The sequence below is a fragment of the Cololabis saira genome, chromosome 19 (assembly GCF_033807715.1).
Source record: "Cololabis saira isolate AMF1-May2022 chromosome 19, fColSai1.1, whole genome shotgun sequence".
Classification (NCBI taxonomy): Eukaryota; Metazoa; Chordata; class Actinopteri; order Beloniformes; family Belonidae; genus Cololabis; species Cololabis saira.
Genome location: NC_084605.1, coordinates 13,138,596 through 13,165,088, shown reverse-complemented (window position 1 = coordinate 13,165,088; position 26,493 = coordinate 13,138,596). Strand labels below are relative to the sequence as shown.

At 37.3% G+C, this 26,493-nt stretch overlaps 1 protein-coding gene across 3 annotated transcripts; it reads right to left on the bottom strand.

Annotated features, from left to right (window-relative positions):
• Positions 1–1,194: 1,194 nt before the first annotated feature.
• Positions 1,195–25,905, bottom strand: wdr90 (WD repeat domain 90). Of its 3 annotated transcripts, none has more exons than XM_061708597.1 (43): positions 25,684–25,905; positions 25,456–25,547; positions 24,027–24,203; positions 23,084–23,222; positions 22,777–22,947; positions 22,375–22,501; positions 21,501–21,568; positions 21,061–21,173; positions 20,727–20,957; positions 20,547–20,609; positions 20,399–20,467; positions 20,184–20,294; positions 19,893–20,038; positions 19,702–19,759; positions 19,362–19,480; positions 18,259–18,420; positions 18,000–18,130; positions 16,776–16,892; positions 15,297–15,532; positions 14,923–15,059; positions 14,633–14,763; positions 13,917–14,047; positions 13,396–13,557; positions 13,045–13,173; positions 11,832–11,965; positions 11,705–11,742; positions 11,465–11,581; positions 10,178–10,345; positions 10,005–10,087; positions 9,822–9,927; positions 9,046–9,167; positions 8,687–8,843; positions 8,325–8,515; positions 8,020–8,188; positions 7,776–7,899; positions 5,705–5,876; positions 4,489–4,611; positions 4,236–4,404; positions 3,894–4,024; positions 3,476–3,619; positions 1,871–1,987; positions 1,645–1,729; positions 1,195–1,518 (listed from the first exon to the last, which is right to left on the bottom strand). In XM_061708597.1, the coding sequence occupies exons 1-43, from the start codon at positions 25,694–25,696 to the stop codon at positions 1,361–1,363; spliced, it is 5,541 nt and encodes a 1,846-aa protein (XP_061564581.1). In that variant the 5' UTR covers positions 25,697–25,905; the 3' UTR covers positions 1,195–1,360. The 3 variants fall into 3 exon arrangements, with proteins under 3 accessions (XP_061564581.1, XP_061564583.1, XP_061564582.1); XM_061708599.1 differs by having other exon boundaries at positions 10,178–10,318; XM_061708598.1 differs by having other exon boundaries at positions 11,465–11,578.
• Positions 25,906–26,493: the final 588 nt, after the last annotated feature.

Sequence of the window (26,493 nt, the reverse complement as noted above, 5' to 3'; positions counted from 1 at the left end):
CTTGCATGGTGAGTGCATTACTTATTGTTTTCTTTGAAAGTTTATCTGCCAATTCTAGGTTGTTCTGAAGCTCTCCACAGTGATCCTTGGCTCTTGGGCAGCTCTTTTAGTTATTTGTATTCCTCTGGCAGAGTTATTGTGAGAATCACCTGGTTGTGACTGGTCTATAGTGAAATGACGATCTTTCCATTTCGGGAATGGCCCCATCAGTGCTCAGCTGAACATTGAGCAGTTCAGAGAAAAAATATGACTATGCCAACATTTTTAAGAACATTAGCTGCTGCGGCTTCCTTCCTTCCTTTTTTTGACTGGATTGCCTGGGTTATTCCTGACATTTGGTGACAATTTCATGTCAATAGCACTTTTAGAAATATATTTGCTGAGAAACATTGTGATGTGTTTAATACTTATTATACCTATATATTTACAATGAGTGAATTTATTCTCATGTTGTAGAAAAGTCCAAGCCTATTTGAGCTTTATGACATGGTGCATTATCTTTCTGTAATTACAGTAGTCATCAGAAGTTAGGTACACTTGTGTTTATAAAGGGAAGGACATGGTCAGCAACAATACTCATGTAAACTGGATGATGCTAAGAGAAAATATTCCCCAAACCATTACACCAACACCACCAGCATGAATCATTGATACAAGGCAGAATGGATCCATAATTTCATTTTGATTCCTCCACATCCCGATGCAACCGTCTGGATGTCGCTTTTATCTTACAGGAGTAGCATCTGGTGTGGTCTTCTGCTGATGTAGCCCATCAGCTTCAAGGTCAGACATGTTGTGCATTCATAGATGGTATTATATATACCTTGGTTGTAATGAGTGGTTATTTGAGTTACTGTGGCCTTTCTATACTCTGCATACTCCCCTGACCTCTGACATTAAGAAGGCAGTCTGCTGCTGACCAGGTATTTTCTCTTTTTCGGACCATTCTCGGCAAACCTAAAGATGGTTGTGCCATGTGGTCGGCGGATTAGCTAACGTGTTAAACAGCAAATGAACAACTGTGTCTAATAAAATGCCCCATGAGTGTACATTCCTATCATCGTTGCGGTAACTTAAGATCCACTGATCATATGTTGCAGCTTTTAAGGCTGCTCTAACCTGTCCACTGCAGTGCATGATGGTAAAAAAGCCTCATCTAAACATAAAAAAGGACTGTTCAGGCAACAAAAATGCTTCTGTAAAACAAGGTTTTATTTTAAAACCATAAACATGTAAAAAGAAAATTAATTTATACACTTCTAATAGAACAATTCATCTAAAAATAAAATTACAACAGCAATAAAAATCTTGCCATATGCGATGATGAACAAACCTACGTGGTTAGAGGTTCAACAGTAGATTAGAGGCCCTGCACCTCCCACAGCAGGATCTCATTATAAGCCACGGAGAAGAGAAGGGTCCCAGAGGGAGAGAAATGACACGTCAGTAGTGAGTCACTATGCTGCGAGAAATCCTGAAACCTGCCACTGGTCGACTTGATCAGCTTCAGCACTCGCTCTAATTAGAGATTAGACACACAGTGAGAAATTTATTACACACCCTCCTAAAACTTGAGTATTTCTTTTTTTACTGAAACCACACTGTGATATATGATTAAAAAAGGAAAATTAAGTCAGAATTTACCTTTTGATCCCACAGCTACAAGCTGACTCCTAGAGGAGAGGCTAAGGCATGTGGCCCAGTGAGGCAAAGCAATCTTTTTTATTATCTGAAATAAAAGAAAATGTGTTATGAGATCTCGCAGGCATTTGTTGACATTCTGCAATTACCACTTGCTTTACAACAGTACTGAAAAATTTAACAGTACAGTGGTTGGACACCGACACTAAAAGAAAATTGATTTTATTACCTGTTTTTTAACCAGGCTGTAAAAAGATAGCTCTTTCTCTGCTCCATAGCCAGTGTAAGCTACCAGGTCATGATCTGCTGGGCAAAAGGAAGCCAGGCTGGGTGGCAGGCTGTCACCCTACAACACAAAGAGGTTACAAAAACCATGAGATGCAACAGAGTAAAAAAAAAAATGGACTGAGATCATTTTGTCTGTGGCACTCAAAATCCTCTGTTAAGAATGACAATAGAATCCCACATTGATGCTGGTTCATGAGAACAGTGTATTAATATTATTCCTACATGTCCCTCACATGGTCTCACATGGTCTCATGTGGGATGATCAAAACAATTGAGAAGACTGCAACAGACCAAGAGTGAGAGGAAATGGTCGCTGAATAAAGGTAGGTTTAAAATGAAGCACTGCACTGGTTTTTAGCAAAGAAGTAGTTTTGTTATTTTGTTTGGTAAGGAAGAGACATCTGGCTGTAAAAGTGTCACGGGATTGAAATAAAGTTTGAAATAAAACAAACACAAAAAAGAACGATATTGTGCTGAGAATCCACGCATGTTTATAAGGCATTCAGACGTCTGTCTGATTTCTGAAATTCCACCTAGCCTAATTCAAGTCTATCTTAAATGTTTAATGCATTGAGGGATGGAATACAGGTACAAAAGCTGTGGGCTTTAGAGGAGCAATGTTGCTCCTTCAACTACCTGAGGATACTGCATCAAACTGAACAAGAATCATTAAGATACCCAGACGTTTTTAAATCTTTACAGGGCTGCAACTTATGGCCCTTTTCCACTAGTATCTACTCAGCTCGCTTCTACCCGCCACGCCCCCGTCTTGCGCTTTTCCACTACGGGCCGAGGCGGGTAGAGCCGTGCCAAGCAGATACTTTTTCTGTACCGAGGCTGCCGAGGTTCTGAGCGTGCTGAGTCGGCCCTGGATCTGACGTCGTCACTCTTCACGCCACTGATTGGTCGGGGGGCGGGGCCGTCAGACGTTTGAATCAGGAAGCGAGAGTCAGCGCGAGAGTGACTCGCGGCGATTTTATTATACAGCGCAAACGTCTGTTTGGTGATCCAACTCTGAGTTGCAGATGTTCATAAACCTGGTGGCTGACGAGAGAATTAAAAAGGGACGTAGACGGGCGATAAGGAACGATCAGATCCACCAGGCACCCTGTTTCTTCTCAGCGGGTGGAGGCGGGACGAGCCGTACCGAGCCGGGGCGCGCTGAGTAGGTACTAGTGGAAAAGCGCCATTAGATAGGTGCAGCCCATTTCTGGTCAGAAGACCCTGTTCTGGTAGGCTGAGAACATCTTGATTAGACATCAAGAACAATGATGTTTGTCTCAACATTTCATATGTTGAAATCCAAGCAGGTTCATAGCTGACCCTCCAGAACAGATGGGACTGGGAGTGAATAATTTCATCTATTCAATCTCTTGTATTTAAATTAGAGTTTATTAATTTGATTGAATCGAGTCTATAGGCTTTTTCGAAGTGCCATTAGCCTTGACTGACTAAGTAAGTATATTCATTACTTGAATTATATTGAAGAACCGAAACAAATTGAATCTAACACAATAAATAATTAAAATATATATATCAATAGTACCTCAAAATAGGGTGGAGCAGGGAATGATAGCCAGTCTAGTAGATCACATTGCTCCTTTGACCAATCGGCAGCCCATACACTGACGCGTCTGTCAGCACTGGCGGCCAACCACATTTCATCTCCTTCCAGTCCAAACCTCTGGCACTGAGGATCAGAAAATTACACATCGTCATAGTTCATTAAAGTCTTTGCATTGTTCCACTAATTAAGTCTATGTAAAAATCTTCATACAAACAAAGTTGATAAGTATTTATTCTTCTTTTATGTTTTAAGTAAAATATAAAGAAAAACAGTGGACATGAGTCGTAGAAATACATCAGCAGTGTGGTGGTATTTTATTTTCTGGCTCTCATCAGGAATTTCAACCTGTGTTTTTTGTTTTGTGCTTCATATTAGGATGTGGTAAAGCCGCCCTGACCTGTTCATTTACACATTGGATCGTCGTAATCGGTGCTCCTTTGTGGTCTCTGACAACACGAAGAGTTTCTCCATTGAAAGTACTGCTGACAGCAATCACACCATTCTTCCCAGCTGAAAGGATCACGTGACCTGGGTGTGTGGGGATATTACAGTGTTACAGTGAATTTGAAAAAACACAGCAGTTTTACTTTAACGATTGTGTGTTTCAGGGAAATCATCCTCCTTGAACTGACCATTTTTACTGTGTTCTGTTTCAACTGTACGTTTTTGGAGCAGGTTTATAGCTCTTATTAACTAATCTAAATACATGACATGTTTTTGCACTGCTTTCCTGCCTCACCATTAGCAGAGTATTGGATAGACACGACAGCCACATGATGAGGATGCATCTTAATTTCCATCTCTGTCGTAGCAACCCGGAAGATCCTCAGGGTCCCATCACCGTATCCAGCAGCGATGCATGTGCTGTCCTTGCTGGGAGAAGGGCTCCAGCATACGCAGCAACAGGCCTGAATACATAGACATGAAGAACATCATTCTTTATGCAGTCTTATACATAAAGCCATTGGTTTTTCAGGGATGTTTTCTCTTACCTGGTTGAGGACTTGGAATTGCACCACTAGTTCGTAACTGGAGGTTAACCACACCCTCACACTACCATCTTCGCTGCATGTGGTGAAGTGGCTCTCATCAAAGCTAAATGCAACATTGTTGACCTATGAAACAAACAGGTTAAAGTCTTCTACACAAGTATTTTCTCTTCCTTTAAGATAAAAATGTTGGCAGTCTTAAATGATTATAAATTATGAATAAGTTCTGTTTAATATCAAACTCTTTATCTATCAGTACCAACACATGTAACTTTGGTCACCTCGCAAAGGTTCACAAAATAAACCACATTTTTGGTGACCAGTGAAGCACACAAAACCCTAATACACATTCATAATACCAGACATTAACAAACATGATTGCTGCAGTATGGAAACCGTATCAAAAATGCAGCTACTTGATCTAAAACAGCCTTGAGATGTCACAAATATGGCAAGTATGTGTCAAGCTGACTTAATTTTATTTAGTTTTGAGGAAACAATTTGTTCATTGAATCAGTTTTCTTTACTTATCCATCTCTTTAACACTGTTATCTTTATTAGTGGTTCAAACTGTTTTGAAAAGCTTCTCACTCCTTGAATATGTATCAGACAGACCATTTATTCAGACTTTCACTGCAAATCAGATGTTGGCAATGACATAAGAAATGCCTACAGAGCTTCAGTAAGGTTTTTCTAAGTTTTTTAAGTGCTCTGATGGGGGGGACGTGGGCGTATGAAGGCTACATGAAGAAAAGACCATAACAGTGAATGTACCGAAAATCTTTTAATCTGTGAAACACTGTGAGAGATGAGTTTTCTAGATGGATTATTATCAAATATGAAGTAACATTTGCAACAACTAGCACAAAACGAATACAGGGTGCACTTCAGTCATGCTGGAGTTGGTAAACACAGCTTGGTGGATCATACATAAACTCCCCCAGAAAGCCTTTGGTGTGTGTATTTTTATATGTAAAAAAAAAAAAAAAAACTGGTCTGAAAGATATTCTACATTTGCTTGCAGCACCTATTTCAATATTATAGCAATATCTTTAGTCAATTTAAACCTGCCATTAATGTTGCTCTAGTCACGGCCCCATTTTCATAAAAATCAACATCATAGTTGTTGGTGTTTCTAAATCTTTAAAGCCTCTTAAAGTTTAAGACACATGATGTGTTTGTGGTTATGTTTTCACCTCCCAAAGCTCACAGTGGTTACCTTCGTCTTGTGCCCGCTAACCAGACGGATGTTACTGTTATCCGACCAGTTGATGTACCAGAGAGTTCCCGCTGTGGTGCCAACAATGCCCATGTCCATTGTGCTGTCAAACGCTGCACTGACTGCTGTCCCATCCAGCATTATCTCTTGCTCCACCACAACTGTTGTCCCACTAAATCATACATAGGATTTACCAAACATGAAGAAGACAAACCAAACAAATTACTATAAAAAAACAATACATTAAACAGTATATTTCCAATTTCCTCACAGAAGGTGACATTTCAAAAGCTTCTGTTTTTGTGATGTTGTTGGTGACTGACTCTACTGAACAAGCACATAGCATAATATTTCTAGTGATGCACCGAAATGAAAATTTGTGGCCGAAACCGAAAATAATAATAAACACTTGGCCGAATACCGAACAATACCGAACATGGTTCTTCGCAGTTTTTCAATTATTTTGTCAATTTTTTCACCATTGCATAAATCTAATAAATTTGATTTAGGCATGCTTTTAAAAGGAAAAAATCTTTTACAAAATTACAAGGTAGAAAACATTTGTCGAACATAAAAAACTGAACATTTTTTAATTTCCCAGCATTTCTTAAATATTCCAGCAGACATTATGCCAGCAAAGAACAATAACTTAAAATAAATAAACTAGCAAAATACATTTTTTGGCCATCTTTGAGCTTACGTTAGGCTTAACTGACTGAACATTGTAACATAGGCCTTAAAACAATAAAAATGCATTAAAGCGCTCAGGGTTTTTTATCATTTCAAATGATAAATCAAACTTGTAGTGCTGAAAGACTTTGCAGATGTGCCCCCTCTAGATATTTGAGCAGAACATTCATTGCAAACAGCCATTCTTGTATTATTCTTTGCCACTCTAAAATACTTCCACACTGCTGACATGTTTGCACCGCACCACTTCACTCCACGCTCTTCGCTGTTTGATTTCGTCATCTAAACGCACCTGTAATAGATTGATTTATGTTGTTTTGGTTCCACCTGCTGGTGAATGTTAGGTAAAATTCTTATGTGGTTAGTTTTTGGTTGGCCAACGATTTATGTGGTGCGCAAAAGTTACGGAGCGGCCAGTCTATTTCCTTATATTACAACGCCGTTATTAATTGTTCGTTTTTTTTCCCACTTATTCCACCGAACACCGAAAGTGTTTTTTTTGCCATTTTCGGCCGAACAATTTCGGTTACCGAACAATCGGTGCATCACTAAATATTTCCCTCCCTATCTTTAAAAGCTGGAAAAAAGGTTCTTGTCATGAAACACTGATGCTTTTGGCAATCAAAGCCGACTGCAAAGTTTTAACTTCCTCTCTCCATAGAGCATGTTCATATAAAGATAAGAACATACCACGTTGTTACTGTCCATCTAGCAGTAATATTGATGGTGGGCTTGAGGTAAGACTATTTATTTCTGATACTTTCATTTAGATGCTGTTTGTCCATCAACAAGAGAAAAGTGCTGTTGTCGTGCATCAACAGTCCTTTCAGTTAAATCCTCTAGCAGATCTAGCAATAATACAATTTAAAAAATACAATTTAAAAAATCACTCCTAAATTGAACAGGAAGCCAGTGGAGAGAACGCAACACTGGTGTAATGTGGTCCCTCTTCCTGTTATCAGTTAAAAGTCAGGGATCTGCATTTTGCACCAACTGCAGGCGTTGGATGGAAGTGTGGTCCATACTAACATATAGGGCTTTGCAAAAGTCAAGAGAGGATGTTATAAAAGCATGCATGACTTTCTCCTGGCCATGAAGAAGGAGATAGGCCTTGACAAAGCAAGAGGAATCAAGTGACAGTATTTGAATAATATCATGAAAGACATAGAAAGTGTAACAATTACATACCCCATTAACTATTTGATTCAGCTGATTCGGCTGCAGGATTACAGTCCATGAGATGGAAACAGTTAAATAATAATAAGATGCTTCATTTTGTGAACTATGGTCCTCATTTAACCATAACTATGAAGTGATTGTACTGTATGTCCCATGTCTTGCTTATAATTAATTGAGAATAATGGAGAAATGGGCTTCATACCTGTCTTTTGCACTGCACAATTTCTCCTTTGGCCTGAGACCCAGTACAGCCTCTACCCCCCACAGTCGCAGCCAGCGGGTGTTGCTGCCTGTCAACAGACGATTCCCTCGACACAGCAGCACTCCTGCACCAAGAAATCATTGTAATACCACTTCCAGAAGCCCTCAACCAAAATATTTGTAAGCCAGATAATGACTAATAATGTTGCTGTGTATTTCTTCTGAATGAGTGTGCCACTTTGTACCAATCTCTCCATCATCAGCTCCCCAGATCATAAAGCAGCGCTGTGTGCTAGTGTGCCAGGCACAAACATGTCCTCTGTTTGTGCTCGTGAACAGAAGGGAATCCATGTGATAGCACAGAGCTGTCAGCTCCACATCACCCACCTCTGTTGGTGCCGTTACCCTTTGGACCTACAGAAGTGGGGGGAAAAAAAACAAAAAACCCCAGTAAATATGGCATTTGGAAAGTTTCATGACAAATAAGCAAAGTTTGCTATCTGCTAACGAAAGTTCCTGAACAGATAAGCATGTCCCTCTTGTCATTTACCTTGAGATCTACATCCATGCCTTGAGTTTGGATGAAACAGAAGTAAACCCCGTGGCTGCCCACACATGCCATCTGGCTGGCTGCTGAGGGGCTGAAGGTGGCATCATGGATTGGCCCTGACATACTCACACTTGATAGCAGCTGAAAGTTTTTGCTGCCCCACAAGGCCAACCCAGGGTCAGAGAAGTCTCCTAAGGAATATTGTGAAGAATCAATCGTTTAAAGCATTGAGTACCGGTAATTTGATTGAGCACGTCATGACAAATTTGCTTTACTCATGAAAATATCGTAAAAGACTAATTTAAAAATTTACAGAAAATGCTTGTAACTTTGTGATGCAATTCGATACAAATTTTACCAACCAACAGAGAGAAGGAAGCGATCATCCCTGGAGAAAGCGAGACTCTGTACTGCCCCCTTGTGGTGGAAGATGGTGCGACAACAAGTTCCATTCAGGATATTCCAAATGCAGATGAGGCTTCTGCTGCCGTTACCACCACCAGCTGCAGATACCATGGTCTGGAAAGTGAGAAGAAAAGAGCTGTCTTTACAGAAGATAAAGAAAACTAGTCAACAATTGACTTGTTTTTTCATTATTTAGAAGCTATAACCCTGAAAGATGTGTGGGGAGTGTGAGAGCTCTCATTACTGTATACATGAGTGTTACACACAGGAGGATTTAAAGTTATAGTTACAGATCAGTAAATATCTGAAAATGTACCTTTGCATCACTTGTGGCAGCGAGACAGGATATCTCCTCAATGTGACCCTGCAAGTGTCTCTGCCCTCCTGTATGAAGGTCCTCCACCACCACAACACAGCCACAAGAGTACGCAAATAAACCTGCAACATGAATTCATTTATTGTTAGTGTGCTAAGACAAGGGTCAGCCACCCAAAATGTTGAAAGAGCCATATTGGACCAAAAACCCAAAAAACAAATATGTCTGGAGCCGCAAAAAATGAAAAGTCTTGTATAAGCCTTAGAATGAAAACAACACATACTGCATGTATCTATATTAGTTATAACTGGGGGAAGATATTTTTTTTCATTATGCACTTGAAATGTTGAGAAAAAAGTTGAAATGTTGAGAGAAAAGTCGAAATGTCGAGTAAATAGTTGAAATTTTCTGGAAAAAAGTGGAAATGTTGAGAAAAAAGTCGAAATGTCGAGAAAAAAGTCGAAATGTCAAGATTAAAAAGGAAAGGAAAAAGGAAGAAAAAAAGGAGAAAAACATGAAAAAAAGAAAAAGAGAAGAAAAAAAGGGTGAAAAAAAGAAGAACAAAAGGAAAAAAAAGGTCAAACATTTTTGAAAAAGCTCCAGGGAGCCACTAGGGCGGCGCTAAGGAGCCGCATGCGGTTCTGGAGCCGCGGGTTGCCGACCCCTGTGCTAAGAGCTGGGTTCAAAAATAATTGTGAACAACAACAACGGATTTACCATTTCTAACTCAAAAGATTTCCACGCAGTTCTTTCAAATCACAATATATTAGGTTTACCTTGGTCAGCGTTCCACACCATATTACCCCGGCCATTGCCATTGTAGCCGATCACTGCTTTAAGTTTTAAGCCCTCCTCTTCATGTGTTTGGGGATCTACCACATTCTGCATCAAAGTTAAACAGACAATGTTAACAAACAAAACCAGCAACCACAGTCAGTCACTGATCTAAATGTTCATACCTGATCAAGATAGGAGGTTTTGAAACGTGGAATAAAGTGCCTATAACAATCCGGACGCACTGGGGTGCTTTGATTCAACTCAACTAGATGACATGAATAGAAAAGGCCATTTTCATAAAGAAAACATGCATGGACACATTAACACACAGAGAAAGTTATTCGTTGGTACTTGCCAGAGTCTGCGTGGTTTGTATTCAGGTAAGACGTGTTGATTTCCAGGTCTGTGACTCTGAGAAAGGAGATGGCAGTTCTCGGATCAGACGATGGACCAGGGCTAATGTCTTGATTTGGAACAGTTGGGTTTGCTGGGCTGTCTTCAAAAACAGATGAGAAACCCAAACCTGAGTGAGACAGGAGAACATAATGACAACAGCTAGGGTCATTATAAAGATAACATTTACTCAGTTTTGCATGAAATCAATTGATTGCTTTCAAAAGAAATGCCATATGTAGTAGAAGTCTTTTCTTGTGCACACCAAAAACTACAGTTTACTACATACTGTGTATATTTCATTCAAACATTTCTGAAGCACACAGCAGGGTGACAGTTAAACTCTATTATTATTAGAAGTAAATGCAAATGAAACCAGCAAGATCATGTAAATACTTAAGAACGAAATTCCGTGAATTACATATGCAACATTTTCATTTTCAAAATAAATTCTGTGAAATTAGTGATGCACCGATTGTTCGCTAACCGAAATTGTTCGGCCGAAAATGATAAAAAAACACTTTCGGTGTTCGGTGGAATAAGTGGGGAAAAAAACCAAACAATTAATAACGGCGTTGTAAAATAAGGAAATAGACTGGCCGCCATAGACATCATATGTTCTATATGATGTCTATGCTGGCCGCTCCGTCCCGTAACGTTGCGCACTACATAAATCGTTGGCCAACCAAAAACTAACCCCATAAGAATTTTACCTAACATTCACCAGGAGGTGGAACCAAAACAACATAATGCTGGGAAATTAAAACATTTTCATTTTTTTATGTTCAATAAATATTTTCTACCTTGTAATTTTGTAAAAGATTTTTTTCTTTGAAAAGCATGCCTAAATCAAATGTATTTGATTTATGCAATGGTGAAAAGATTCGCAAAATAAATGAAAAACTGCTGAAGAACCATGTTCGGTATTGTTCGGTATTCGGCCAAGTGTTTATTATTATTTTCGGTTTCGGTTTCGGCCACAAATTTTCATTTTGGTGCATCACTATGTGAAATTAAACAATAAAAAAATTCAACTGATAACAATTTCAAGTAATAAATCCATAAGGCCAAGGCCAAATAATGATTACACAGATTTATGTAAAAATATCTCTTTTTCTCTCACTAACAAATTTGTTATAAGACATCGAATTTGTGCACATAGTTTTTCTGTGTTGTGAGGAATGTATTTCTTCTAAAGAAGAAAAAACTGCACAAAATGACATTTTAAAATAATACAGTGACAAGCTACCTCCTCGGTGAGCTTGTTCAGGAGGGCTGACATGCAGTCGTGGGGGTGAGGAGGGGAGGGGGGCTGTCTGCCGAGGTATCCCACTGGACATCTGTACTCCATTTACTGGACAGTCTGCTTTAGAATTATATGAAATCATAAAGCCACAATTTTGTGAGAGTGGTAAGAAATGCTGACTCTGATACACGTTATCATATTTGAGCAGATAAAATAAACTAAACAAAACTTCAAAGAAGTTACCTGCTTTCAGAGGTGAGAGATGGCTTCGTTTGAGAGAACTGTGCGAGCAGAACATATCAGAAATTTGCCATTAAAGCTGACACAGTGTAGTACATAGGCTGAGAAGATTCATAGAGGGATTTATTACCAGCTGCCAGTCGAAGATTCAGCAGGATTTGCCAGGAAGTCCCAAAGGAATATGGCATCTCCCACTGAAACTACACCCAGCTGGTCAGGGGTGAAGGTAACCTGGTGAATGGGCTGACTGTGACCGATGAACATCTGGAATAGAGAGACATGTTTCAACGACAAAAACATTAAACACCAATAAACATTCTTCTAACTTACATAAAGATAATCTCATGACCATACAACTTTGCCAGCACTTATAATCTGAATCATGGTTACACTCAAGAGTTCATCTTAATCTAATATTTATTTAATTATCACAAGTTATATGTTTTGTTTAGTTGAGACAAGTTAAATTCAGTTCAAACTACTTTAAACATCAATTATTTCCACAAGCAACTGAATGCCTACCTGACTCAAACTCACAAATATACCAAGCAGTAAAGGGAGCTTAAACACAGTCAGTAGTGGCTTCTTCAAATATGAAGAAATACTGACATTAGTAGTTCTAATTTCCTACAGTGCCTGACAATATCTTTTTTTGTACTGCACCTTCTAAGGACACAAGTGACAAAAAGATTTACCATCAGGTTCAATAAATACATTCAAACTTCTTGACTTTAAAAATGTTTTGATGTACAATTATTACACAAATTATGTAGGGAAAGAAATGTATTTCAAAACCAGAAAATAAGGAATAAAAGAAAAATTCCTGCTGTAAATGACCACTCGTGGACAGATTTGTGATTTTTGCTGTGGTCTTGTAGGCTTCTGCACAAAGTTCAAGAACTACAACCTGAAGTTTAATGTTTTCATAAAATATAAACATAATCAAGCATAGTCAATCAATGTTAACATAATCAGTAGGACTATGTCTCTCTAATGTAGACAGTGGACTTAGAGAAAAAAATCTGAGTAGGGTGATTGTGAGCTGTGGGAGGGAGGGAGAGCGAGCCACGTGTTTGCTTCAGAATACATCTAAGAAAGAGTGTGACATGTGCAGCTCCAAAAAGATAAAAATCAGTCACCATAAAAAAATGTTAAGCATTTCATAGCTGAAATTGTGCAAGAATTCAACACGTTGCTTTTTTCCTTTTTCACAACACAAAAGCTATTCTACTAACTCAGTCACCAGTATTTGGCCCAGATTCATTTAATATGTATCGGTAAATGTCAATTAAAAGGACCCAAACTGTCTTCTAAAATAAATGATTATTCAGCTGTTGAATTACCTGTGAATTAATATGACGTTGCATGTTATAATCCCAAACTTTCACAGCATTGTGTCCAGCTGTCAGCAGGAATCGGCTATCTTCACTCACAGCCAGAGATGAGCACTGGTGTTTGTGAACCTTGGACACCTTTCAGGACAGAAATCACTAATTACCAAAGTATCAACATTCACAGTCCTGACACATATACCAAGCAATAAAGGGAACTGGATCAGCATTATCAAGCAAACAGAAACTCCAAGGATTGACAGACATGACATTTACAGTCTTCTGATCACGGTTGAACCCTGTCGAGAAGCCATTCATTCATTTGACACTGTTTCATAATGTGTTAAAGGTCAACAGATTTACCTCTCTGAGCAGGCAACCCGTCTTGGTGCAAACCCAAAGAATCTTGTTTGCAGATGTGGCAATTAACAAATGTTCAGTGGTGGCTGGAGAGAAGCAGACCTTCAATGCTAAATCCAGATGGGGGCTCTCCACATCCAAAATACTCACATCTACATGTAGCAGCTGGATAAAGAAGTCAGAGAGGTGAGAGTTAAAAAAAAGTTAAAAAGAGTTACACAAACAAAATGCCAAACAGAACCTGTTTGCTCATTTTTATTCTCATGAGAAGTGCAATAAATGGTGTAGTAATTGCCTTTTGCACTACCATCTTAGTACTAGTAAATGTTGGTTGTATTTATTTATGTGAACTTTTTTAGGAATGTCTTGTCTATCTGTTGTGCCTGCGCACTTTATATGTTTCACCGAGGGAAGTGGGAAACGTCCTCTCGATTCCTTGTATGTCTTAACATGTGAAGAATTGACAATAAAGCTACTTTGACTTTGACTTGACTAGTACTGAAAAGTGACACCAAGTGAAATACCTCATCCAAAGAGCGTGCATCTGCAATGGTCACAACGTACTGTGAGGGTCCAACAAAAGCCAGGGAACGGCTGTCACTGCTCACTGTGAGAGCATCTGGAGCACGCTCAGTGCCTCGGGCCACTACGTTGCCTAAAGAGTAAAGAACATGGTCAGACAGTCACCTATGTGCTATTAGACTGTTGATATGCTAACTAATGTGGGCAAGTAACAAGTATCAAAGAAATTGCAATGCCAACGTGTTGTGGATGAAATTCAAACCTGACATAATCAGAAATCAGATTTATGTGAACTCCTTATTTGCACAAGCTCCAAACATGGTCATGGGCAGGAGTTTGGAACCACCAATATTTTGATGAATAGATAAACACAAATATTTCTGCCAGCAGTTTATGCAAAAATTTGTTCTTGTGTTTCATGAATGAGGTGTCTGCATATCAGCTTAAAAAAAAAAAAAAAAGCAATACAAAGACCTTTAACTGTCATCAAACCGGATGGCATCAACAATGTGATGGGTTAATAAACACTGATGTCCAAATTTGCAAAGTTTGCTAGTTCATTTCATACAATTTACAGTATGTGACGAAACAATGAATCACAAATCTTTGATATTTTGACCGCATGAATAGGTCGAGATATATTTATAATGAATTTGTGTGTGATATCATATGCTCCACTGAAATTAACCTAGATGTATTTGTGTTGCAGTATACATACATGTAACTCTGATCACGTTGTGGTCTTCTTCTGAGCCGTTATAAAGTGCCAGAGAACCCTGTGAATCAGCACTGTACATGAACTCCCCATCTGGTGAGAAGGCTACACCAACCACTTCACCTCTGTGTTGCCTATTTACGTTTAAAAAGAGAGGAAAAAGGAAAGAGATATTTTTTGTCACCAAGTAAAGGGGCATATGTTTAGACAATTGTCTTAAGGTGTGTTTTTCAAAGGAAAAACAAACATCTGCAAAATTGTTGTGACATGCTTTTAGTTTTGTTAAAGGATACCTGTGCTCAGCCAGCAGCTTAGCGCTGGGAATGTCAAAGACTCGGATGATTCCTGAACTGAACCCACAAGAGAAAGTTTGCTCGTGCGGATGGAAAGCCACAGAGCAGGGGCTGTCTTCAGAAACAAAATCGTACAACTAAGACAGGAGATAAGAAAGGAAATAAGGAGTAAATATGTCAGCTGAAAGATATCGCTACAGGGACAAGATATCGCTACAGGTCAACTGAAAACCAAAATATTTTTAAAGCGAGATTGTCTACAAAGATCTGAAGTTCACTCAAGTTGAAATCCAGCGACAGATGAATTTATTAAAAGTATCATACAGGTCATTGTGATCTCTAAAATGTTTTCATTGAAAATTATATTTCTTAACCTGATGTAAGGAATCCATGTTCCAAACGCGCAAAGTTCCATCAGAAGAGGCTGTTGTGAGATGCCGACGAATTCCATCCACACTGAAGCCGAGCACGGTGTCTGTATGCGACCTCATCAGTGTGTTGTACTCACGGCTGCTAACGTCAAGGAAACCCAGGTTACCAGTAGAGGTGGCTGCCAGGACCTGATGGCTGTCAGATGACAGTGACACCATGCTTACGGCTCCTTCATGCTCTGGAAAACATAGCATGCTCTTTAAGTGTGCGTATGGACATGAAAGTGCACATGTACATAATACATACATAACATGCAATTTTAACAGGTGTAATGACATCATTCAGTATGGCGGCTAAAAAATAAAGAAAAGGAATATATACATATGTGATGTTTGTTTTAGAAGTAACAGTAGTTACATTGGTTTGACCTTATTAATGAGGATATTTTTGCCAAAACAATGGAGAGTTAATGTAAGGAATTGAGGAGTTATTGTAAGTACACAGTTGTTTCAGAAAAAGAGTAGAAGTCTGCTGCTTCCACTGTTACAAATCAGTTGCACAGTTTACCTAAATCTAAGGTTGTATTTAGACTTTTAGTTTGGATAATTACTCTGGCCATGTCACATAAAGTTTGTGAAAGTAGTAAGAATCAAAATAGTATTCAAAAGTTCGGTGTTGTAAGGAAAGCTAAAAAAAATGAGTGGCTCCACCTTCCCAATGAGTGCACCTTTTTTTAATAAGCAATACATCTCCTATGTTTGGTGTACAAGGTAATCCTGAAATCAAGAATGATATGGTCTATATTTAGATTTTTAAGTTTGGTATGTTCAGTGCTCATATTGCAATCAAGCCACATCAGTATGACTGGAAGTGGATCAAAGCCAAGTTGCTTAATTTACATGATTGGGTCACAAAAAGGTTTGGATGACAATGCTCTTCCACCGACCATCAACGCCATAATAACTTTTGTAGACGTAAGAGTAAATGTACCTCTCGCAGGAGATAATAAATCTGCCTATCAGAGATAAAGTCCACAAATTGACTCTTTTGAAAACAACCTGTCAATAAACACAAGGAAAACTAGTGGGGTAGTCCTTATTAGTAATGCTAGCGCTACCAAAAATTAGCAGCAGATCAGAAAAACAGGTGTCAATTACATGGTGGAAACCTCAAAGGAGCGACTAAATCAACGATTTAAATCCTGCCAAGTCTTCCTCAGGCAGCACTATAACATAACACTAAAATAACAAAGGAAATTACAGCAACGTTTACAGTTTGTTAAAGATTTACACCATTTACTTCATTTAACATTTCATCATTGTGTTGGCTATTTTCAAAGTAGCTGGCAATCTCACAAACAGCATGCCATAAACAAGAAAATGTCAGACTAAGTAAACGTGACCTAATGTTTAAAACAGTGCCGATAGAGTGGTTTTTTTTTTAGCTGCTGTTTATTTATTCCACACCCCTGTTGTGCCTACCAGCCTCCAAGAAGACAGCAGAAAAGTCAAGGGGCCAAACACGCAGGAAACCATCTTCAGAGCCTGTGGCACAGAGTGACGAAGACACACTTATGCTGTTGATGGCGATTCCTGGACCTGAGATACACACATAAATAATTGCATTATAGATGTTGCATGGGCATAAATCTGTTAAAACAGTGACATTGCAGGATCTCATTCACCTCATGGAGACAAAGAACAAGATTGATGATTTAATATGATGCCAAGGATTCTTTTTTTACGTTAAAATATCAGCTTTAATTTCATTTGAAGGAATGATTGATTATTTTTAGGAAATCTTGTCTTGCTCTTGTGTTTTTAAGCCTTACTAGTGGCACATCATGTTTCCATGACAACTGGCCTCATGTGAAGAGATGAAAAGTGCGGCGACACAACAACTATGGGTTTTGCTGCTGGCACTGGCTATTTTTCTTATATATTGTTTATTTTGTACCTCTCTAAACAAACTATACAGTTTGTCCAAGACTGCCAGTGTTAATTTATTTCACCATCTTTGTATATGTGGACTATGTGTGCAGCTAACTATAGAAGCCTTTTTAACACAGACATTGGGAGTACATGCTGTCATTGAGCTGGACTGGGGTTGTGGAGCTTTCACAGTGAACTACAGTCATGCCAAAATTTGTTTTGGGCCAACCTAAATAGTGCCAGTGTTAAAAAACAAACAAACTGAGATTCATAAAAATAATGATGGTAGAGAGACGAAAAATAAAAGAGATGGATCATGCAAGAGATCAAACAAGAGTAAATATGGGACAGTGTCTTAAAAAGTAACTTCATTATAAAAATGAGCATTGTAATCCTTTTGTGTCTGTATCCATGTGCTGTGCTATTAATTCTCAATAATAAATGAAATTATAAAAAAAAAGTAACTTCATAGACGGACCCTCAAGAGTTAAAAAAGCTAAAAGTTCCTTTTGTGCCACTTTAAATTTTTATATTAATGATAGGGGATTTGTTTTTGTTTTTATTTATAGTAAGATATAAACAAACAAAAAACAATGACAAAAATTAGAAAGAGGGGCCTGGTTTCTGTTATAGAAATTCATGTAAAAAAGGCTACCTTGTATCATTAAAAAAACAACGGTGTCTGAGTGAGTTTGGACACGCAGTCTTCCAAACTCACATTTTAAAGCACTGAATAACTAGTAAACTCCCACACTGACCAGATTTGACACATACCTGAATTTAAAGTCAATTTCTCCCGGCGGTCGGCATGCTGCAACTGTGTTGGCAAAAGCCTCCTCACATTTTTAACAACAACTCTGCCATAGTCGATCTCGAAAATATGGCCGCTCCGACTGCTAGCAAATCTGAGGGGACAGTCAGGAAAACGGCCCCTCTTTAACAATTACACTTTGAAAAGATTCACGTTAGACTTACACTCATTGTAGTTGTGATTAAGATCAGTGTGGCTTCTATGATTCATATGCTCACTCACAGTGTTCGTTCGTCAATATGCTTGTCCCAGTAATTTCCCTCCTCGAAGGCCACATCACTGAAGTCCAGTGAGTGGTATTCCCCTAGGTTAACCGGACATGAGCGCAGCATCCCATTCCGCACTCGCCACAGACGGATATTGTCACGACCACAAGAAACCATCCTGGACAGAGAAAGGTCACAAATTAACCTGGAGTTCTGACTTAGTGATGAGTGTGCACGAAGCCTCTTTCCAGCTGATTTTCTGACCTTCTGAACTGGTCCCAGGGTACCCAACATTTACCTGTACTAAGAATAACTGGAAAATGAAGTTACCGAATTGACAAGAATTCACATTCCCTAATTTCTCATTATGCATAAAGGAGTCTGTCAGCAAACCAAACTACAGACATGCTCTAACTGAAAACTGTCAAGGGTATTAGATTGAATATTATGCTAATGAGACATTCAGTAAGTTATCATGTAATAGATTGTAGCACTCTTTGCTCTACCGGTGGCAGAATAACTGCTACAGCTATATGTTGGTAACTTGCTGTATCTTTCCAGTTTGTAAGTGTCTAACATTAGAGCACCAAATCCTTGCCCTAGCAAGAATCTAAGTGCTGGGAATTCATTTCTTTTCCAAACATCTTCACATTTGCATGGCGGTGTTTAGAGTACTGTCTAAAACCCTTCTTTTTTGAATTTACTATAGATAACTGAAACTATCAAGTCTGTGTAGAATATGAAATATACTATGTTATTAGATTAGTTTCATCCATCCATTATCTATACCTACTTTTTACTATTCAGGGTCACTGGGATCTTGTTGAGTCTATCCCAGCTCTCTTTGAGTAAAAGCCAAGTGTACACTCTGGAGAGGTCGCCAGCCCCTTTTAGATAAATAATCACACAAACTCAAACGTACTCTGCAATTTTGAGTCACCAATGAACATAATATACAGGTTTCTGAACCATGGGGAGATAGTCGACATACCTGGAGAAAACGCACACAAGCAAGGGAAGAACATGCAAACTCCACACAGAAAGGCCTGTGTTGGGATTCAAACCAAGAACCTTCTTGAAAGAAAAAATATATTAAAAAATATTTTTTTTTAAATTTACCTTGTATCATCGAAGAAGGCAACCTTCATGGTGTTTATTTCCACCTCCGTGTGTGCTTTGGCTAAGATGGTGACCTCTCCACCTCTGCTAACATTCACAGTGTTCCACACCACCACCATCTATGTGAGATTGATTACAAAAGACTAATCAGCTAGAGGTTTTGATAATAAAAGGTGGCGTGTCATAGCAGAGCATTTATAACAATTACAGTATTAATATTGGTAGTTAGACTGGATAATAATTTAACAATCTAATGACTGAGCCACTTGTAATGACCTTGTAACACAAACTAAAAAACAAATTCATATTCATAAACAAATTCATAATTAGAGGTGCTTACTGTTTTATTATGCCCATCTTTACCCACTCCACAGAGAATACCACCTCCATATGAGAAGCTTCAAAGTTGAAAGAAATTAATAAAAGAGTCACTATTAGTGTGTGCAAGCACAATTTAATATGAGTTTAAACTAAATTGTCTATGTTAAATAACAGTGTGAGTGACTGAATGAGTGCACGCGACTTAGGTACCTTAGGCAGGATAAAGAGTGAGCGTGAATTTGGAACATTGCCAGACAGTTTCCTTTGCTGTAGTTCCAGACTCGAACGACACTGTTGTTGCCAGTTTGTGCTGAGGCCAGCAGTGTTGTGTTTCCATTAAAAGCCAGAGCAGAAACCTACAAAAAGGAAAGAAACAAAATTACCCCCAACAACTGAATAAAAGTGCATTTAAAAAAAAAAAGATTTACTCAAATCAATAAAAGTTTTAAGAAGTAGCAAAAGTAGCAGCTGTATCAGCCCTAAAAGCGTCACTTTATCTACCTTGTCAGTGTGGCCGATGAAGAATCTCTGCTGGTTAGAGGAGATCTTCATAGAGACAATTATTGCATGGCATGGATACACCACTGCATCCCCTGATTTGGTCCACAGGGCCTACAACACAAGGCACAGGTTTTAACATGTTTTATTTATAAACTTCAAAATCACACTACATGAAAAAACAGTCTGATGAAGGTTTAGCTCAGACATTAGCTTACATATCTAGCAGTGGCGCCTCCAAAGCCAATGATTCGACTGAGCCTGAGGATCGGATCTGGGAGCAGCTTCTAACAAGGAGAGCAACATGCACAGGTTTTACATTAAACTCTTACAGAATATCTCCCTGATTACAATCTTTATCTTTACCTGCTGTTTAGGTTCTTTGGTTGATGTCAGAGAGATAGGACGTGGAACAGGACTACAAAATACCTGGACACAAGGTCAACAGTTTAGATTATTGTACATGAGGCTGTGCAAAAGAAATTGTGTAATCTTTACAATTCAGTTTAAAGAGCAATGTAGTTCATACAAAGTATGCAGAATCACCTCTCCATCACTTTCCTCTCTGTGTGAACCAAATTCATCTTCAGGATGTACATACACATGAACTCCACCATCATCAGTACTACACGAATTCCTGAATGGGAGCTGCTGTGAATCGGAGTGTGTGGACTCTTGCAGTTGGGGATCATTATTGCAAATCCAGTTATTCCTGTGAGTAGGAGCAACATCTAACTCTGGTATGCTGGGTACCATGGGGGTTGGATTCCTTGACACCTGGGGCGGGGTAAAAAAAATTGAAATAGTAGGCTCCTTCAAATTTTGTTTACAGTGTAAACAGTTGTGTGAAAACACAAAAGCTTGATATATTTTTAGTTACTAATTTTGGAGTGGTAATCTGCTGGGTGAGGGACACACGGTCCTGAATTGATTTGCTGAGGTTGTCACAGCGAGACGCTTCATCTGAAGAGCTTCTTTGTTTTGAAAAACCTACTGTGAAAGAGATATACTCAAATCAATCATACTGACACAGGCAAATTTGTTGGTACCATTCCAATAAAGAAAGAAAAAAAACACACTTGTCACTAAAATAACTTTAAACTGACAAAATGTATAATAAATAATCATTTACAAAAAGAAAGTATAAAACTGCATTAGTAAAAGCAAATGAAACATGGATTGTTTTATGGTGAATTTAAAAGTAAAAACGCGTTACAACCTCTTGTTGAAGCAGTTTTTTAGCTAGATTTACAGGATAATGAACACTAAATGTGATAAAAATGAAGGGGAATTAGAAACAGTGTAATTGTCATAACTTACTAGTCCCTGGATGTGGATTTTCTTTTTGCATAAAGTCACATGGTAACTTAGTCCCTTCTGAAGGAAACCTGTGGACAAATGAAGGACAAAGTAGCAAATAAAATGAAGCAATTAACTAATTTCCCACAAAATCAATAATAATGTAGAATGCATACTTTTTTTAATGTTGTTCTTAGAAGGAAAAGCAGAGAACAAATTAAAAATCCACCATGAACACATTGATTATTAACAGTTACATATAGAAAAAATCTTCAAACTCAAGCATTTGCCATTATTTTAATTTACAAGAATTACCAGTACTTTTTACATTGAGAATAATAGCTGATAATACTGGTTAATAAAATTGGCATCTGAGGTATGAAGATATTCCTTAGTTTTTCCACATTTAAACTTCATTTTTTGTGTTTCCAGAAAATGTGGTTCTTCAGCTACAGTACATCCAATTAACTTGGTGCTTTAAACTGAAGCTTTTAGCAAAACCAAACTGCATTTACATTTGTTTAAATGTTTGTTAGAAAAACAACCTCCATCCACAATACACCACTGTAAATGCCTATCAAATGGCCATGGGGAGATGAGTGGATACAGGCTGAAAACTCTGTTGGAAATAACTACAGGTTGCTTTTATAATGGCTTTCCTTCTGTGCATGGATGCAGATGCAGTATTATTTAATACAGGCTTTAGCTGCAATACAGCTGATACCAATGACAACAAAGTAAGCAGCACTTACTGTTCGATTTTTAAATTTATTTATAAAAAATAAATAAATGAAATAAAAGTTTCCAATTTTAAAATGAAAACACACTAATGTGGATGTAGCCGAGGTGGCCTTTAACAATGTTGCAGATTTGTTTCCTTGTGGGGTAACTGTACTTGATGTGATCGTAGAAGTCATGCCAAGATGATCCCTTCGGTAAAGGAAATGACATCTCTCTGGGCATGGGACCTGTTCCCTGAGAGGACACCAGGCCCATTTGCTTTGCTTCACTTAAGGAAACTCCTGAAGAAAGATAAAGACAAAAATGTAGTTTATTCAGATTTTTTTTTCATAAAATGAAACACACATTGATTGATAAGACTTCTTCAATAACTGTTCTGGCCGTGGCAGGACTGTTATTGAGAATGTCTCTGATCACATCAAACTAGATTGAAACAAGTGACTCACATTTAGAAATGAAATGTGCACACGGTCTATCTATAATATGGTGATTACAAGAAAAAAGGATGGGAAAGTAGCTTTGAAAGACATTTTAATTTTAGTAGTCTGATTCTCACCAGGCTCTAACAGCAAATCACTGGTAAACATGTTTTTCACAACCATGTTGGCACACAGTTTAATGCTCTTGAGGCGACTGTAGTGTCGATTGAGGTAGACAGAAAGCACAAACTGCAGGTCCAGCATCAGACAAGTCCAACGAACTGAACAGGGAGCTGGACCCACCAAACCTGTATCAAATAAACAGAAATAAAGACAGCAGTGATAAAACATGGAAGATTATCAAAGTTACGTAGAGAAATAACATGAAAAGAGATTGGTAGGTGTGGCAGGAAATGAACAAGCATGTGTGTACATGTATTTTACCATGCTTTGCAGATTTGGAGGTGCAATCATACACTGAATCATCTGCAGCTCCACACAAGAAAGGAAACTGAAGCCATGTAGGAGTGGATTTGAACTCTTTCAACATATTTGAAAAGGAGATACGGACCACCTGGCGCTCCTATGTATAAGAGTACAGAGAAAGAGAGATGGAGAGCAGTCTATCTTCTATTTGGGTCTCAGTAAAACTAACTGAATTATTTCACAATGGAGCAATCTAACCAGTGAGACTGTAAAACCAATACCCTATAAAGACACACTTTAAAACATCAATATTAGAAAGTGATAAAAAAGGAAAGCAAAATAAACTCTAATTACATGAATGTTTTTGATATATATAGACATATACATATATATATATATACATATATATATATATATATACATATATATATATATATACATATATATATATATATATATATACATATATATACATATATATATATACATATATATACATATATATACATATATATATATATATATATATATATATATATATATATATATATATATATATATATATATATATATATATATAGGAATGTCTCAGAAAATTTGAATATTGTGATAAAGTTCTTTATTTTCTGTAATGCAATTAAAAAAACTAAAATGTTTAAGATTAAGATTCCCAGAATATTCAAATTTTTTGAGATAGGATATTTGAGTTTTCTTAAGCTGTAAGCCATGATCAGCAATGTTAAAATAATAAAAGGCTTGCAATATTTCAGTTGATTTGTAATGAATCTAGAATGTATGACATTTTTGTTTTTGTAATTGCATTACAGAAAATCACAATATTCTAATTTTCTGAGACAGTCCTGTATATATATGTGTGTGTGTATATACATATGTCCTTATAAAAAAAAAAAAAAACATGCCTACAAGTGCCCAGGATCATATAGTATATTCAGTCTGATACCTGAACAGCAACATCAAGGTGAACCATGAAGTATTTTCCTGGAGTGGGTCTGAAGAGCAGGTAGAAGAAGCGACCAGTCAGCCCCAGAGAGTGGCTGGGGTTTCTGGGAATAAGGATGTAGCTGTTGGCAGGAACAGGACCCTTGATCCTGAACACTGGACACTTAAGTGTCTTGTCCTGAGGGACAAAAAGTCAACATAGTTTTATTTTTGAATACTGATAAATGAAACTCATTCCATGATCTGTCTTTTGAGAGACAAACTGTCAACCTGGTGTTTACAGACTACATACAGATGGGGTTGCCACCTTTCAGAAATAGAAATAAGGGACACCCTGATTTCAGCAGCGCAGGAGCCAAAAAAAAAAAGCCCTAAAACTTCTAAACTGCATAAAAATGTGTTTATTTTATATGAAAGACAAAATGCTTTGATTTAAAGTTTAAAGTGCTTTAATAGCATTGAACTTTCATGACTGTAGAGACAGACAACCATATAGCAACTGAAATAGCCTCCTATGCTACGTATGTCCACATCAGCCCAGATGTATAATATAGCTACAGGTGAAGAATATGGTGTAAAAGTTAATTTATTTCAATAATTCAACTAGAATATGGTGTAAAAGTTAATTTATTTCAATAATTCAACTAGAATATGGTGTAAAAGTTAATTTATTTCAATAATTCAACTAGAATATGGTGTAAAAGTTAATTTATTTCAATAATTCAACTAGAATATGGTGTAAAAGTTAACTTATTTCAATAATTCAACTAGAATATGGTGTAAAAGTTAATTTACTTCAATAATTCAACTAGAATATGGTGTAAAAGTTAATTTATTTCAATAATTCAACTAGAATATGGTGTAAAAGTTAACTTATTTCAATAATTCAACTAGAATATGGTGTAAAAGTTAATTTATTTCAATAATTCCACTAGAATATGGTGTAAAAGTTAATTTATTTCAATAATTCAACTAGAATATGGTGTAAAAGTTAATTTATTTCAATAATTCAACTAGAATATGGTTTAAAAGCTAATTTATTTCAATAATTCAACTAGAATATGGTGTAAAAGTTAATTTATTTCAATAATTCAACTAGAATATGGTGTAAAAGTTAACTTATTTCAATAATTCAACTAGAATATGGTGTAAAAGTTAATTTATTTCAATAATTCAACTAGAATATGGTTTAAAAGTTAATTTATTTCAATAATTCAACTAGAATATGGTGTAAAAGTTAATTTATTTCAATAATTGTGGCAACCCTACATACAGAACACAGATGCCCTGCTACCTTAAACAGAGCTTCTGTTTTATATACACGTTTTGAATATCACTTTTCAAAAACCACAAACATGGATTTTAAATTAAAGGTTGTTCTGAGTGTCAGTGCAGCTCAAATATCAGTCATGTAGAGAGTAAGACGTTACCATATGCATGAACACATCTCCTTGTTTGGCCGACCTCTTCCACTCCTCCACTTTGACATGTTTGAATATGTCGACGTAAGGATGCTGCCAAGCTGCAAAATCAAACCAGCGTTTTTCGGACACTTTAGGTTAGACTGTACTTTAACTAGCGTGGTAGTTGTGTTTTGTGTTGTTTAATGGTATGGTCTCAACTTTATCTTTGACTCAAAAGTGAAGTGTTCACTGTACCTTTTGAAGCCATTCACAGATACCACAGGAGAAAATCTGCTTTACTCTCTGCTAGCAAGCAAGCAGGTAACTGAATGACTAGGAGGGAAAACTCCTTCTTCGTTCCCCATATACAAACACATTACAACATTTTTTATGTTTCCCGCCTACAAAGGATTTCAGGACCGTTCTAGTTGTTCTGTTATCATGTGAACTTTTCCTGTTGCTTCGGTAATTGTCTTCCCGCTTGCATTCGGTCCCCGCTGTTGCCAACGACACCATAATGCGCATGACGTCATGACGTACGAACGCTCTACGTGCTTCTGGGAAATGGAGTTCATAGAGGAAAACGGGATACAGTGAAGAAATATATTTCTAAATTAAAAAAGGAAAATGATCTCTCCATATATGTTAAATATGGCAATATACAACCAATTTCTAACTTTGAATTGTTACATCAATTATTCGACTATACTAATGCACAAAATACTAACACAGATAAGAAATGAGCTAGGGTATTCTTTCTGCGACACATTCAGATATCAAAACAAACACAATTTTTATTTCACACAGACACACACACACACACACACACACATATATATATATATATATATATATATATATATATATATATATATATATATATATATATATATATATATATATATATGTATATATATATATGTATAACAATGTTTGCACATTTATATATTCACAAAACAAACAAACAAAATACTGAAAAGTAGGCCTACAACAAATGCAAGTATGTATTCAGTCTGAGTCTGTATTTACAACATGTGGGAGTACTTCCACAGGATCTTTAAATTG